The 14175-nt window shown below is 37.8% G+C and overlaps 1 protein-coding gene across 1 annotated transcript; it reads right to left on the bottom strand.

Moving 5' to 3' along the window:
- Positions 1 to 1214: 1214 nt before the first annotated feature.
- On the bottom strand, positions 1215 to 2137 carry LOC149533479 (uncharacterized). The gene is made up of 3 exons (XM_089805870.1): positions 1787 to 2137; positions 1520 to 1652; positions 1215 to 1414 (listed from the first exon to the last, which is right to left on the bottom strand). Exons 1-3 carry the CDS (start codon positions 2135 to 2137, stop codon positions 1215 to 1217), a joined length of 684 nt encoding a protein of 227 aa, XP_089661996.1.
- Positions 2138 to 14175: the final 12038 nt, after the last annotated feature.

Here is a 14175-nt window from a genome sequence, read left to right as displayed (position 1 = left end):
ATTGGAGAGCCATACGGAATGGTCGTACGAGTATGGTGACACCAACTGGGGAAGGATACTATGTGTATGGAGAGTACAAGGCAATTTGATGATACCGCTTTAAAAATGGAGAATGCAACACACACAACTTGCAGAAGCAGAGACTAAAAAGATACATGCCAAATAACAATGATATTTCCACATACAAGTAATTCTTCAATCTGACAAATTCGGGCCAAGCAAAACACCGACGGAATAGGGTGAGGGTTGAATCCCACCAAAATCGGGATAGCCAAGTAGGGAAGATCTTTCACTTCCAAAATGGCGAACAATCCAGAACTCCAACAGGAATTTGCAGCATAAGAAATAATCCAAGAAAACATGCTTAAGGACTACCTAAAAACCGTGCTTAAATACCGATGCAAGGAGTTCGGAGAGTCATAACTTTTGACTCGAATTTGGGTTTTCTTAGATTTTTTTGGCTTTTTTTCAAAATCTATTGTTGAGGTGGATTCCAACTAAGCCAGCTCTGTTGGGGCCATTTGGACTATTTTTTCGACAGCCAAAAATTCCATTTTAACCTCCAAATTTCCTTTTTAAAATATCTTAGGTGTTTTTTGTTTTTTCTGCTTTGTAATAACTTCGAAATTTGTTTCTAAATTTCGAAGATTAGTTGGCAATTCATCTTGCCTTAGTTGGGGGATTTTCCTAGGAAAAATCGGGATTCATAGGATGAGTTCTAAAAATTACCAAAAATTGAAAAATCCATTTTTCCTGAAAATCTGCCAAATATGGTAATTTTCATAATTGTAAAAAGTAGGTGTTTGTTTTCATTGTAGAGGGAGAGTAGAGCTGGAGAATTTTTTAATGAAGGTCTTTGTTATTCTGAAACACCTATCTTGTGTCAAATTTAGATTTATTGTTTTATGATATTGGGGTTACATCAAATACCCATCGGAAAACTTTCTGAGGGTGTACAAAGATAGCCAACGGCGACACAAACTACAGAGACAAAATAAAAATGGGTCCGAGATACATTAAATCAATCGGCCTGTTACAATAGTTTGATAATTTATTTATTTTATAACAGGAACATTACAGTCCTCCTATCCCAAATTTTGCTTGTCCTCAAGCAAATGCAATGCCGGGTGTTGGAGAATGTGCTCACCCTCCCATGTTGCATCGTCCAATGGCAAGTGTTTCCAACACACCAAATATTCCTTCATCGTGCAGTTTCATAGAATCTTCTCACGAACTTCGATGATCTCAGTCGGTTCCAGGATGAGCTTGCCTTCTTCATTGAGTGGTGGAAGGTCTATGGCAACTATGACGTTTCGCCCTATGGCCTTTTTCAGGCATGAAACATGGAAGACGTTATGAATACGACTTCCCTCCAGAAGTTCCAACTCATCCGCAACTTCACCAATGTGACAAACTACACGGTAGGGGCCATAAAATTGTGGCTTCAATTTTTCCTTTCCTTTTTCCTTCAATGAGGATTGCCAATATGGCTGGACCTGAGATAGACCAAGTCCCCTACTTCGACACTCCTCTCCAGTCTGTGTCTGTCGGTGTACATCTTCTGTTGATTTTGTGCCCGCTGTAAGTTTTCCTTCAAGCCTCTTAGTATGTCCAATCCCTCCTGAAGCTAGTCTCTCGCCCTTGGTGCACAACTGTCACCCAAAACTATGTCGATGAAGGAAAGGGGTTCATACTTGTACAAAGCTTTGAATGGTGCCATTCTGATGGACATGTGGTACGTGGTATTGTAGCAATACTCCCCTAGATGTATCCATTTGACCCACACCCATTGTTGTGCCCAAACGTAGTTTCGAAGGTAACCTTCGAGCCACTTGTTCACAATCTCCATTTGTCCATCTGTCTGAAGGTGGTAAGTAGTACTTGGTGTCAATTTTGTCCCTTCCAATTGAAACAGTTCTATCCAGAAGATACTAATGAATCGCCTGTCTCGATCACTGACAATGTTTTCGGGTAACCCGTGCAGACGAAAGACTTCTCTAAAAAACAGATAGGCAACTTGTGCGGCTTGAAAATCTGTGGGGATCGCAAAGAAGTGTGCGTACTTCATCAATCTATCAACCACCACAAAAGTACAATCCTTTTCGCTCACCTTGGGAAGCCCTATTATGAAATCCATTTGGATACTTTCGCACTTATGTTCGAAAATCGGCAGAGGTTGTAGTAATCCAACAAGTAGAGTATGTTTGGATTTGTTCTGCTAGCAGACCGCACACTCTCTTACATACTGCAACATGTCCCCTTTGAATCCTTTCCATGAAAACCTCTCACGGAGACTTCAGTAAGTTTTGAAGAAACTCGAGTGTCCTGCCAAGGGTGAGTCGTGCACTTCAATATTTTCTGCTTCAATTTGGATCCCGGCACCAAAAATATCCGATTCTTATAGTAGATGATGTCATCCACTACTCTGTACCGATCATCCTGGGGGGCCCATTAGCTTATAGGATAATGTGTTTTTGGATTATTCTACTAATAAATGTGCTTTCCAGTCAGCTAAAATCTGGTTTAGCGAGTAGATGGCGAGTTTTCTGGACAAGGCATCTGCAACCACATTGTTCTTCCCTTTCACATATTCAATATCAAAATCAAAAGCTTGAATCTTGCTTACCCATTTTTGTTGCCTCTTGTTCAAATCCCATTGCTCCATAAAATATTTCAAACTATTGTGATCCGTGCAGACGACAAACTTGGCACCTACCAAATACTGTCGAAACTTGGTTAGTGCATGTATGATAGCCAACATCTCTTTGTCGTAGATGGAATATAGGCATTCTGTCTACGTAGCTTCCTGCTCTCATAAGCTATGGGATGTCTATCTTGCATCAATACCGCGCCAAGGCCTTCTCCAGACGCGTCGCACTCCAAAATGAATGGTCGAGTGAAATCAAGTAATGCCAGTACGGGAGAAGTGCTCATTACCTCTTTCAATTTATTGAAAGTGAGTTGTGCATTTTCATTCCACTAGAAAGGCACGTTCTTTGTCAGATCCATTAAGGGTGCGCTGAGCTGAGAGAAACCCTTCACAAACCTCCAGTAATAACTACATAGTCCAAAAAATCCTTGCAAATCCGTGAGTGATTTTGGGGGAGGCCAATCAAGGATAGCCTGAATCTTCTACTGGTGCACTTGAACTCCGTATTTACTAACAACATGCCCTAGGTACAATATTTCTATCATACCGAATTCACACTTGGATTGGTTGGTGAACAAGGATTGCTCCTCCGTAATACTTAGGACTTCATTCAAATGCTTCAGGTGCTCTTCCCATGTCCTGCTATAAATATGAAGATCATCAAAAAATACCAATAAATACTTATGCAATTGTTTGTTGAAGATGTAGTTCATGCATGACTAAAATGTAGCAAGTGCATTTGTCAATCCGAACGGCATGACGAGAAACTCATAATGCCCGTAGTGACAACGGAAGGCCATCTTTTCTACGTCTTCCTCCCTCATGCGGATCTGATGGTATCCAAAATAGAGATCTATTTTCAAAAAATAGACCGCACCATGCAATTCATCCAACAACTCATCTATCCTTGGAATGGGGTATCTATTCTTTTCTTTTTTCTGTTTAATGCACGGTAGTCTATACACATGCGCATCCTCCCATCTTTCTTTTTGACCAATACCACAGATGATGCGAAAGGGCTAGAACTGGGACAGATCCATCCTTTCTCAAGTTGTTCCTGAATTGTCTTTTCGATCTTATCTTTGAATTCCTTGGGATGATGGTACGGTGTGGTTATGACCGGCTTGGCTCCTGCTTCCAACTCAATAGTATGTTCAAACCCTCGATGAGGCGGTATGCAAGGAGGAATGTCAATGAAAACTTTATCATGTTTTACTCAAAATATCCTGGAGTTCATCATCCTGTGGAGGTGTCTGTTGTCCCTTTATAGGTTCTGCCAAGATAAAACAATGTGCAACCCACGCAACGTCATGACGCCGAAAAATTGCCTCCACCAATGCATAGAAACTTCCTTCAAACCCTCATTTTCCATTCCGCAGAAAACAACCATTCCATCGACAACAAAAGTGAAGGTGTGTGCAGGGCAGAAGAGTCCCTCTGGCAACCTTGACTTGAAATCCTGTGTGTGTCTCCGTAAGTAGACCCCTTCGCTTCACTAGAGATGAATTTATGAAATTTAGAGTAGCTCTGCTATCCAGCATCACCGTAACCCGTTGTCCTTGGAGGGTTCCCCGTACACAAAAAACTGTGCACCTCGGGCTACTGGCTAGGGCAATGGTTCCTCCACGCCATACCAAAGTTGCAATTCTTTCCGTACGGTTTAAACTGACCATGTTGGTGTCGTTGTGAGGTTGGTTGTCTTCGGCAGGCATTTCTTCCTATTCGTCTTCATCATCAAACATGATCTCAATGTAATGGATCTTCCCTTTTTCGAGGCATCTGTGGCCAGGCTCCCAAGGTCCCTTCCAATTGAAACACAGTTTCTTCCTTCGGAGTTCCTATATGGTAGCTTCGTCCAACGACGACTTCTAGGCGGAGGTTTATTTTCCCTCAAAAACGCCGACGCTTTGGAATGTGAGTAACTTCGAGAGGATGACGCGGATGACGATGCCATACTCCATGCCTTAATGATAGCCTCCGATAAGGTGGCAAGATTAAACTCCTTTACCCAACTTTTCAGAGGTTCTATCAGTCTGTCCATGAAGATTAATACCTGTCTTCTTTCGAAAATGTTCGTGACCAAAACAAAGAGTTTCTAAAATTCCGCAATGTACTAATCGACCGATCCAGTTTGCCTCAACTGTGCCAAATCTTTGAAATTGAGTTTCGAATCTTTACCATCAAATCAATCTATCAATCTCTCAGTGAATTTTGCATAAGTATTTATCTGATCATGCCCTAGTGTGATGGTGTTGTGATGCCACCATTCATGCACGACCCCCTCCAGGTGCAATGCCACAAATTTGATTATGTCTTCTTCAAGCATAGGATTCAGCTGGAAGTAAGTATCGACCTTCATTACCCATGCTTGTGCAAATATGGATCCAGATCTGTCAAATGGAGACAAATTTACTTTACTCAACTTTCTTCTAAGATCATCGTTAAAATATCCTCGATTTCTGCCTCCCAAATATCTCATTCTTAGATCTACGTAATCTTTGTAGGATATATCATCCTCAAAATTTGCATTCTTCCAGTCTTCCCTCAATTGTTCTTGCATCTTTTCAAAAGTTTGTTGTTTCTCTCTGTGCAATACCTCTATTCGTGGGGGAAAAGATGGCATAGAAGGTCAAGAGGGTTTGATTTACCCGACATCGAGTCTGCGCTGTGACCATTTTGTTCTCCAGATATTTTATTAGCCGCCAACTTCTTGAGAGTCTTCCATGAGCCGCTAAGTATCAGTGATCTATGCCTCATTCCTGGCAAGTTCCCTCAGTAGCGCAACGAGTTCGGCAGCTGCCGGTTTTGGTTCGGCAACCATTTGATCAACAGAATGTGTCCTCTTCTGGCTATAAATTCCCATTCACTGTCCATGGGCTGGCAAGATTGAAGAGCTCTGATACCACTGTAATATTTTGTACCTGCTGTAATGTTTTGTACCTGTAATGCTCCTTTAAATCAATGTGCAAACCCTAAACTGAGGCCGTACGATCGACCAAGTGTAGGAAAAGACTTCAACGGAGGCCAAATAGTGATGTACGGTTGGTGAATGAAGGTCGTACGGTGTTGTTGGTCACCCAGAGTGTTAGTAAGGTGAGCAAGAGAAGGGAGTCGTTGTTAGTGTAGTTTTTTATTTTTTCTATTTTGCTAGGTTTTTCCTACACTTTTAATAATCTCGCTTAGGTTAATAAAGCATGTCTTATTAGGTGAATGGTTGTGAGGTGTCACCTTCCTACATGTGAGCATCCATTAGCTATCTTGAGAAGATACTTTGCTATCTTTAGTCCGATAGATGGTTGCTCCTCATTGGTTGGTGTTGCCACCTCCTCCCTCTTCTTAGCCTATATAAGCATGCTACCTGGCTTGTATTTGTATCTCTTATTTTTGCATCCTCTTAATGCTATTTTGCTTCCAGCATTTGCATTACTCTCTTGGAGACTAACTCTATGATGCTATTTTGATTTTGTATCATTTGCATTCATAGTTTAGATATTTACTCTTTGCACTAGTTTTCTGGGTTATTAATCTTTTCAGATTCTAACAGTCATAAGGTGGTATGGCCGTACTTAGTATGTGCATACGGTGGTATGGTCGTACGGTGGCAAGATAGTCTGTACGGGTGATAGAAGATGGCCCGAGGGGGGGGGGAAGAATAGGTCATATGGTGAGGCCAGAATAGGTCGTACGATGAGGTGGCTAAGACAACTATTGGAGGGTCGTATGGGTATGCTAATGCCAATTGGGGAAGGATACTATGTGTATGGTGAGTGTATGGAGGGTACAAGGCAATTCGATGATACCACTTTAAAAATGGAGAATGCAATACACACAACTTGCAGAAACAGAGATCGAAAAGATACACACCAAATAACAATGATATTTCCACATACAAGTAAGTCTTCAATTTGTCAGATTTGGGCCAAGCAGAACACCTACGGAATAGGGTGACGGTTGAATCCCACTGAAACCAGGATAGCCAAGTAGGGAAGATCTTTCACTTCCGAAATGGCGAACAATCCAGAACTCCAACAGGAATTTGCAGTATAAGAAATAATCCAAGAAAACATGCTTAAGGACTACCTACAAGCCGTTCTTAAATACCCGTCGGAAAACTTTCCTACAAAGATAGTCGATGGCGACACAAACTACGAAGACAAAATAAAGATGGGTTTGAGATACATTAAATCAATCGGCCCATTACAATAGTTTGATAATTTATTTATTTTATAACGGGAACATTACATAATTGACCATTCCACTGCAAAGTCACTTATAACATGATGGAATGGTAGTTTTGAATGTGCTCCGTATGATTTTTAAGGTTGTAGAGGAGGAAGATAGCACTAAAGAGGTCTTCAAGCAAGCCCTAGCTTGACAAGTCCCATGTGTCAAACTAGTTTGTAAATCCTTTTATTGTTTGAGTGATGGATATAAGGCATTGATGAATGAAAGCTTGGAATTGGCTTGTGCTAGATCCAAATTGACTATCAAAGTGGTTCGCATATGTTGGTTGAGCCTTTGAGTGACATCTTGTTTGTTAAAGTGGCCTAATTAGGCCTTTTTTCAGAAATTGCACTCCAAGTTTGGACTTGTCACTCCAAAACAACACTAGCAACCACTGATATGTGTAGGAATGTAGAGGGAATTTGGAATAGTTAACATTGTGTCAAGATCAGAAAACAATTGATAGTTATGTTCAAAATAACAGAATATCAGGGCTACAAATCAATTATCAGAATTGTGATGGAAGTGTTAATAGCTGATTGCATGGCTGAGTTTGTTGTTTGTTTGAGACTCTTGGAATGTTATATAGTCCTAAGAGAGTACATGACCTTGAAGCATGAGTTGGTAAGCACCTACACTTTGTATTGAAAAGTACTTAATTGTGGAGAAACCTTGATGTGCGGATATGAGGAGGAGTTGCCTTCCAAATTTGGTGAGATATTGAATTGTGTTCGGACCTTTTGAGTGTGTGAATCATGTGATTAAAACCTGCTCTGCATCAATTCTTACTGACTTTTGTAGTTATACCAATTTGGGTCCATTATTTGTCTTTATTCTTGTTAATGTTTTTATAGTTCAGTCAGATAAAAACTAATAGCATATATATAAATACTATGCAATAAATTTTATATATATATATATATATATATATATATATCATTGTAAATATAAATCTGATGGGGACACAACCCAAGAACAGAATGGACACAACAGAAAAGGAAAATTATATTAACTGAGAAAATAAGCTAGTACAAATAGTACAGAGAAAATAAACTTTAGAACATGCCCTAAGGGCTTACAATAGCATAAATCTGGAGAATATTTCTCCTTTTAGCACCTCCTCTCAAACTCCACTCCGAACTGCCTTTTACAATGCCAGAAATCTCTTTAAATAGACCCCGGAGGGTTAAGGACTAGGAGTACATTCTAGAGAGTGCTAGTAGGCATCCACCGATGAAATAGAAGGTTCCGGAAGCTGCGTTAGAAGTCGGTGCAAATCTAGAAGAATCTAGAAACGGTAACCGAACTTCCGGGAGGCATAACTTTTGAACCGTAGCTCCGATTGACGAACCGTTTACATTTTTGGAAAGCTCTCGAAGCGCTCTATAGCCCTATGGACAAGCTCCGCTCGTCCCCCATTTTTCGACCCTTTTTGAGGTCATTTAATGCCCCAAACCTGACTTTGAAGCATTCTTAGGAGGTCTCCAAAATCCGAAAAACTGCAATAACTTTCAAACCGTGGGGCCTATTGACCTGATTCTTTTTCTGGAATGCTCTAAATCATGATTACATTCATCTGGCCAATTCACACCTTCTAGTTTACCGAAATGATGGCCCAAATACGTGCTCCTATTTTTTTGGGATTTTCAAACGCACTGATAGTTGAACTATGAGAGTTGGAACCTTTATTTGAGCCAAATGGGTATCCAAAAATGTAAAACCTTTATTTGAGCCAAATGGGTATCCAAAAATGTAAAGACATGAAACAGAAACTAAGTCTAAGTACATTTTTTTGGGTGACACAGGATTGCCCTTATACCTCTGGATGCTCCTGCATCAAAATCCAAATCATAAAACCCAATTGCACCAACCAACAAAGTAATGTTCTCTAAATCAATGCACATAATTAGTGGATGGAGTGTGACGTGGAAGTCACAGACCTGAAAGGTCATGACTCCACGTTGGAGTCACACCCATCGGGGATGTGAATCCCCAACACCTCATACAAAGGGTGATCCTCCTGCGAAATAATCAACAAAACAAACACATAAATCACAGTCTTCCAATGTAGAAACCACAGAAGTTATCTAGTCCTCATATCACGAATTTGTGATTAAAACAACTCTGCCCAAATAATATTATAACTAGCAGTCATCTGATTTGAATAAGAGATTTATATATAAATATATTCATCAAGAGAATTAGATTTCTCTTGCATCTTCAAATCTGATATAAAGTTTTAACATGGTATTAGAGCAGGTTTGAGATACGATAAAGATCAGATTTATTGACAAATCAATACACCTAAATTTTGAGACTTATTATCTTATTAAAATGGTGAATGGAATCAGACTTGGAGACAGAGACGGTTGGAAACTACGAATGATGTTAATACTCAAATAGCATGAGTTAAATACAATCATAGAAAATCCTTCTAAATCAAATGAGAATGATGAAAAGAGTCAATGGGAAGAGGACAACACCAGAGCAATGAAATTATTAGTCGACAAAGTAAAAGGTCATCTACTACCTATTATCACAAAGTTAGACTATGCATATGATATGTTCAAAGCCCTAGAAATCATGTTTGAGATCAACAATACTAGCAAGATTCTCACTCTTAAAAATCCTCTCTCTAATATTAAAATGAACAAAGGAGAGACCATCACCTTATACTTTATGAGAATCGCGGAATCAAAAAACCAACTCTCAACAATTGGTCATAGCTAACTATGGTAGTGTTAAATGGACTCCCTATCTCATGGGAAAACTTTAGACAAGGAATAAGTGCTGGTTCCAAGCTTCCCAAATTTGATTGACTAAGAGTTGACTATATTCAATCTAAAATATAGAGGAATCGACATGGAATCCACAAATAATGACATTCAGATTCTCATCACTAAATTGAAAAGAAAAAGGGCCAAAAATGGTAAACAATCATTCAAGAAACAAAAAGATTATTCTAATATACAATGTTATAGATGCAGCAACTATAGTCACACTACAACAAGATGTCTTGACAAACTCAAAGATTAAGCTTCCTTCACTGAAGTCAGTAATTCAAATTTGAATTCAGAGAAACTTGTATTCTAAAATATAACTCACAAAATTTTATGAAATTTTGGATTAAGATGGAGTTCACGATTCTTTACCATCCACACCAAGCCTCTAGCAAAATGAATGTAAAACACTTGCAAGGTAAACTTGGTATGATTATAATTACTGAGAATGAGTTTCAGCATATTCGTTTATTGTACTAATGAAACAAATTATTAATCAAGAATGTTATTTGAGCCCTATGTACATAATGAGTAAATGATGACTACCAAATGATTATCACTTGTATTTATTGAAGTTATTGGAGGATGATGGTCTTACAATAACTTAATCTTCTACTATGATGAATATCTTATGATATCTAAGCAGATCGTGATAGATTATATCAAAGTAAGGAGACTCAGACCCGGCTCTGACTTGGCAAGGGAAATTCGACTTGTGACCCGACTCAAACTCGGTCATGACTCAGCAGGTCAGGGTCACGGGTCATTATGACCCAACAGGGCTGGCCCTACTCGCCGAGCTGAGTGATTTGTGTGACTCACAGTGATTCATGTTACTATGGATTATATCTTGCATGGTGGATTAAGTTCCTTAAACAGGGCATGAATGTTCATATGGTAAGTATTTTTGAGGATACTTGTGCACAAGCCTTGTGAACATTTTGAGTACTTGGTGAATGTTATACAACTTGGTGTTTAGGAGGCCATTACTCAAAGTAATTGGTGAATATCTTGCAACTTGACGTTCAGAAGGCCATTACTCAAGAGTACATGGTGAATGTTATGTGATTTGACATTCCAGAGACCATTACTCGTAATATCATGAGATGATATCTAAATGGTGGATATCTCTTGATCAAAGATATACTTAAAACCTGGCATTCCAGATATTAAATTGAGGTAATAATATAATATCCATTCATGTATTTATCCTTCTTAACTAAGAGGTAGTGTTAATGTTTTTATAGTTTAGTCAGATAAAAACTAATTTGAATATGTATATGTATATGTATATGTATATGTATATTCACATGTGTGTGTATATATATAAATACATCATATATATAATATATAAATATTAAGATTATGCAATAAATTAAAAATATAAATCCAAATCATAAAACCCAATTACATAATAATGTTAATATCTAAATCATTCAACAAAGTAATGTTGTCTAAATCACCGCACATAATATGTGGGTCCAGTGTGACATGGAAGTCACAAACCCAATGGGTCATGACTCCACACTGGACTCACACCCATCCAAGATGTGGCTCTCTGACACCCTATACAGAGGGTGATACTCCTAAGAAATAATCAACAAAACAAACAAATAAATCACAATTTTCCAAAGTTGAAAATCGCACAAGTTATCTAGCCCTCACATATCACGAATTTGGGATTAAAACAATTCTTTACCTAGGAATTTTAAATCTAATTTGCTAAAAGGAGGTATTTCAAAAGTTATGCAAATAACCATTGGTCGAAGGTCTTACTTATGTTTGTTTTGGCCTAATTCAATTAACATTAGTCATAATTTTGATTAGTAAAATTAGATGTCAAAGATAATTTCTTTCATGCGATGGGCAAGAAAAAGAGGGAAATGTTGTTACCATTGTTTCCTCATGTGAAGCTTTCTATCCACGCAACAGAGAAAAAGTGAAGTTTCTAGTTTAAAGCAGGATCCCCTCATCACACAGAATCAGCAAATAATAAATTATTTCAAGCCTACATAGCAAGTGAAAAACACATTCAAGAACTATAGAGAAGACAAATGGAACATTGCGAGCAAATACAAAAATTTCATGAGGATTTGATGACTTGTGCACAACCACTTAAATTGTTTGAGCTCCAATTTTTAGAATTGAGATTTTCTAGACCATGCTCTCCATGTTGCAAGATTGAAGGGGACAATTCATTGGATGAAAGTTGGAGAAGTTCTATGGACTCTATTCCCACCTTCACCACATGATCAAAGTCCGCTAACATGCACACTCCGAATGGTTTGTACTTTTCACTTATAGATCTATCAAAATACAAACATCCTTTCACGTGATATAGGAAATGGCAAAGATAACAAGTTTGTGTCACTATAGGAGATTTTTAAACAGGCCATAGAGTCTTCAAAATCGATTAAAATTCATATCAGAAGAGAAAACTTAATCAAATATTATAGAATTTTATGGGAAAGAGGACTTTCTTTACCATTAACCCTCTCAAGGAACACATAATGAGTTATATCTCTCACAAACAAAAAACAATCACATGAAGGAGTCTTAATAACCCAAAACATTACTACAAAGGCAACACAACCACTGACTTACATGAGGCCTCGGAGATAAAAACATGATTGCATGCCATCAAAGGGCTCAACTATGATAGATTAAAGGTTCAAGAACTTGATTAAATATTAAAATATGGTCCACAAGGGAACAAAGAACCATTGCAAGGGTCAACATCATGCACTCACAACTATAAACACACACAAAATAGCCAACTCCACACATGATACTAGGATCCTCTTTTAGTCTGTAAACTAGGAACACTCAACTACAGTGGTGAACTTCTCCAACCACAAGAACAACCACCAATAGCCAAACAATAGAGCATACACATATAAATATAATAATGTGCATACAGTAATAAGTGCAAATTTGCAAAAGCAGTAGGGATAGGATCCCAAGACCAAATCAACGAGAAGAAGCATCGTTGACGGACTAAATCACAACCAACTATGAGCTATCAAATAAAATTAGGCATAAATCAAGCACATGTTTTATAATCATGATCACATGATTGTAGACAAATACAACTGCCATATTCAAAGATAACCAAATACAATCCTCTCACAAACAAGCATGTGACTTTAACATCAACCAATTATTGCACAATTCATAAATTTGCACTCATATGTAACTTGAACTAATGGAACACTATGCAACAACAAACAATTTAGCAATTCATTTAAAAACAAAATTACATGCAACTCGAGAGAGTTCCTACACATCTCAACAAGGATATCCTAAAGTAACCCTTATTATAATTAATTAAAGTATATATATGGTATTCTCTGTGGTGTGCTCCCTTACACATACTATCTAGGATTCCTATTAAAAAAATAGAGAATAAATCTAAACATGAAATAGGACCAGCAATGTCAAACATTTGGAATAGCCACCATGTCATTTTGAAAAGGAAAATCCAAGAGACAAAATAATTTAATTCAAAAATAAATCGAAAAAATGCCGGCAACTTAAACAATAAATCAAATGCAAAACTGGTCACAAAATAGATACTGACAGGTTTAGTGACTATACCAGGCATAGTAAATTAAAAAAAATCAATGCTAGTCCTTACAACATGCGGAACATTTCACTAATATCCAAAATAAATCATCAAACATAAAACACTATCACAAAAAAGAGTGACTAATATTATAGCCACATTTGAGGGAGCAACCACAACATGATACCTAAGAATACACCATTTCAGGTAAGCTAGAAAAATACCTAAACAGACTAAGAAAATAACTTTTCTGACTTCAATACTATCAAAGATTTAAACACTAGAGTATCCAACTATGTTTTTTTGCTAAAATTGCAAACATTTACAAATTTAATGCAATGGGGTGACATGAATATACAATTAGACATATGTCAAAGTTTATTTACACATCCATGCAAAGAGCTCATCGTCATGACCTTTGATGGAATTCACGGGTGAGCTGACTTGGATCAATGGCAAGTAAAACAGACTTCCATATTTTGCGAGTGCACCACCTAGTGTTCCAAACAAGGACCAAACCCTCTTTCACTCACTAGACTATGAACCACAAAAGGAGGTTTGCTGTCACTTGTAAAGAGTTAAGCAACTGCCCTTTTCTACTTTAGGGTTCTATATTTATTGTAAAAGATTGTTAGAGGTGTCAAATGAAACACAACAAGGTCATACAGTAGGTAAATTAGAACATATAAATATAATAAGCAAACAACTGGAATCTGAAATTTGTTAATAAACCCGATCTGAAACTGAGATACAGAGGGACTTGAGTACATCTCAGACCTGACATTTGATATTCAAGAGGGTTTTATATACATTGATCACTCTATATAATTTAACTATACACTCAACATTGGTTTATTAAAGGAACTCGATATCATTTTGTATATATACAAGTATTGATGGGGAACCAAACAATTGCATAATACTAAAATATGTTAACATTACAGAGTCAATCTCTC

This window comes from Cupressus sempervirens, chromosome 10 (genome assembly GCF_028749045.1).
Source record: "Cupressus sempervirens isolate cs-2001-9-10 chromosome 10, ASM2874904v1, whole genome shotgun sequence".
In the NCBI taxonomy this organism is placed as follows: Eukaryota; Viridiplantae; Streptophyta; class Pinopsida; order Cupressales; family Cupressaceae; genus Cupressus; species Cupressus sempervirens.
This window is presented reverse-complemented; position numbering and strand designations above follow the sequence as displayed.

Excerpts from the sequence above, each read along its gene's own strand:
- LOC149533479 (XM_089805870.1), bottom strand. The coding sequence starts at position 2,137 with ATGGATTTCATAATAGGGCTTCCCAAGGTGAGCGAAAAGGATTGTACT. Across the intron at positions 1,653-1,786 it reads ACGTTTGGGCACAACAATGG|TTGTGCACCAAGGGCGAGAG; the intron begins GTGTGGGTCAAA and ends TTTGGGTGACAG. Across the intron at positions 1,415-1,519 it reads GACTGGAGAGGAGTGTCGAA|TTTGTCACATTGGTGAAGTT; the intron begins GTAGGGGACTTG and ends CCTACCGTGTAG.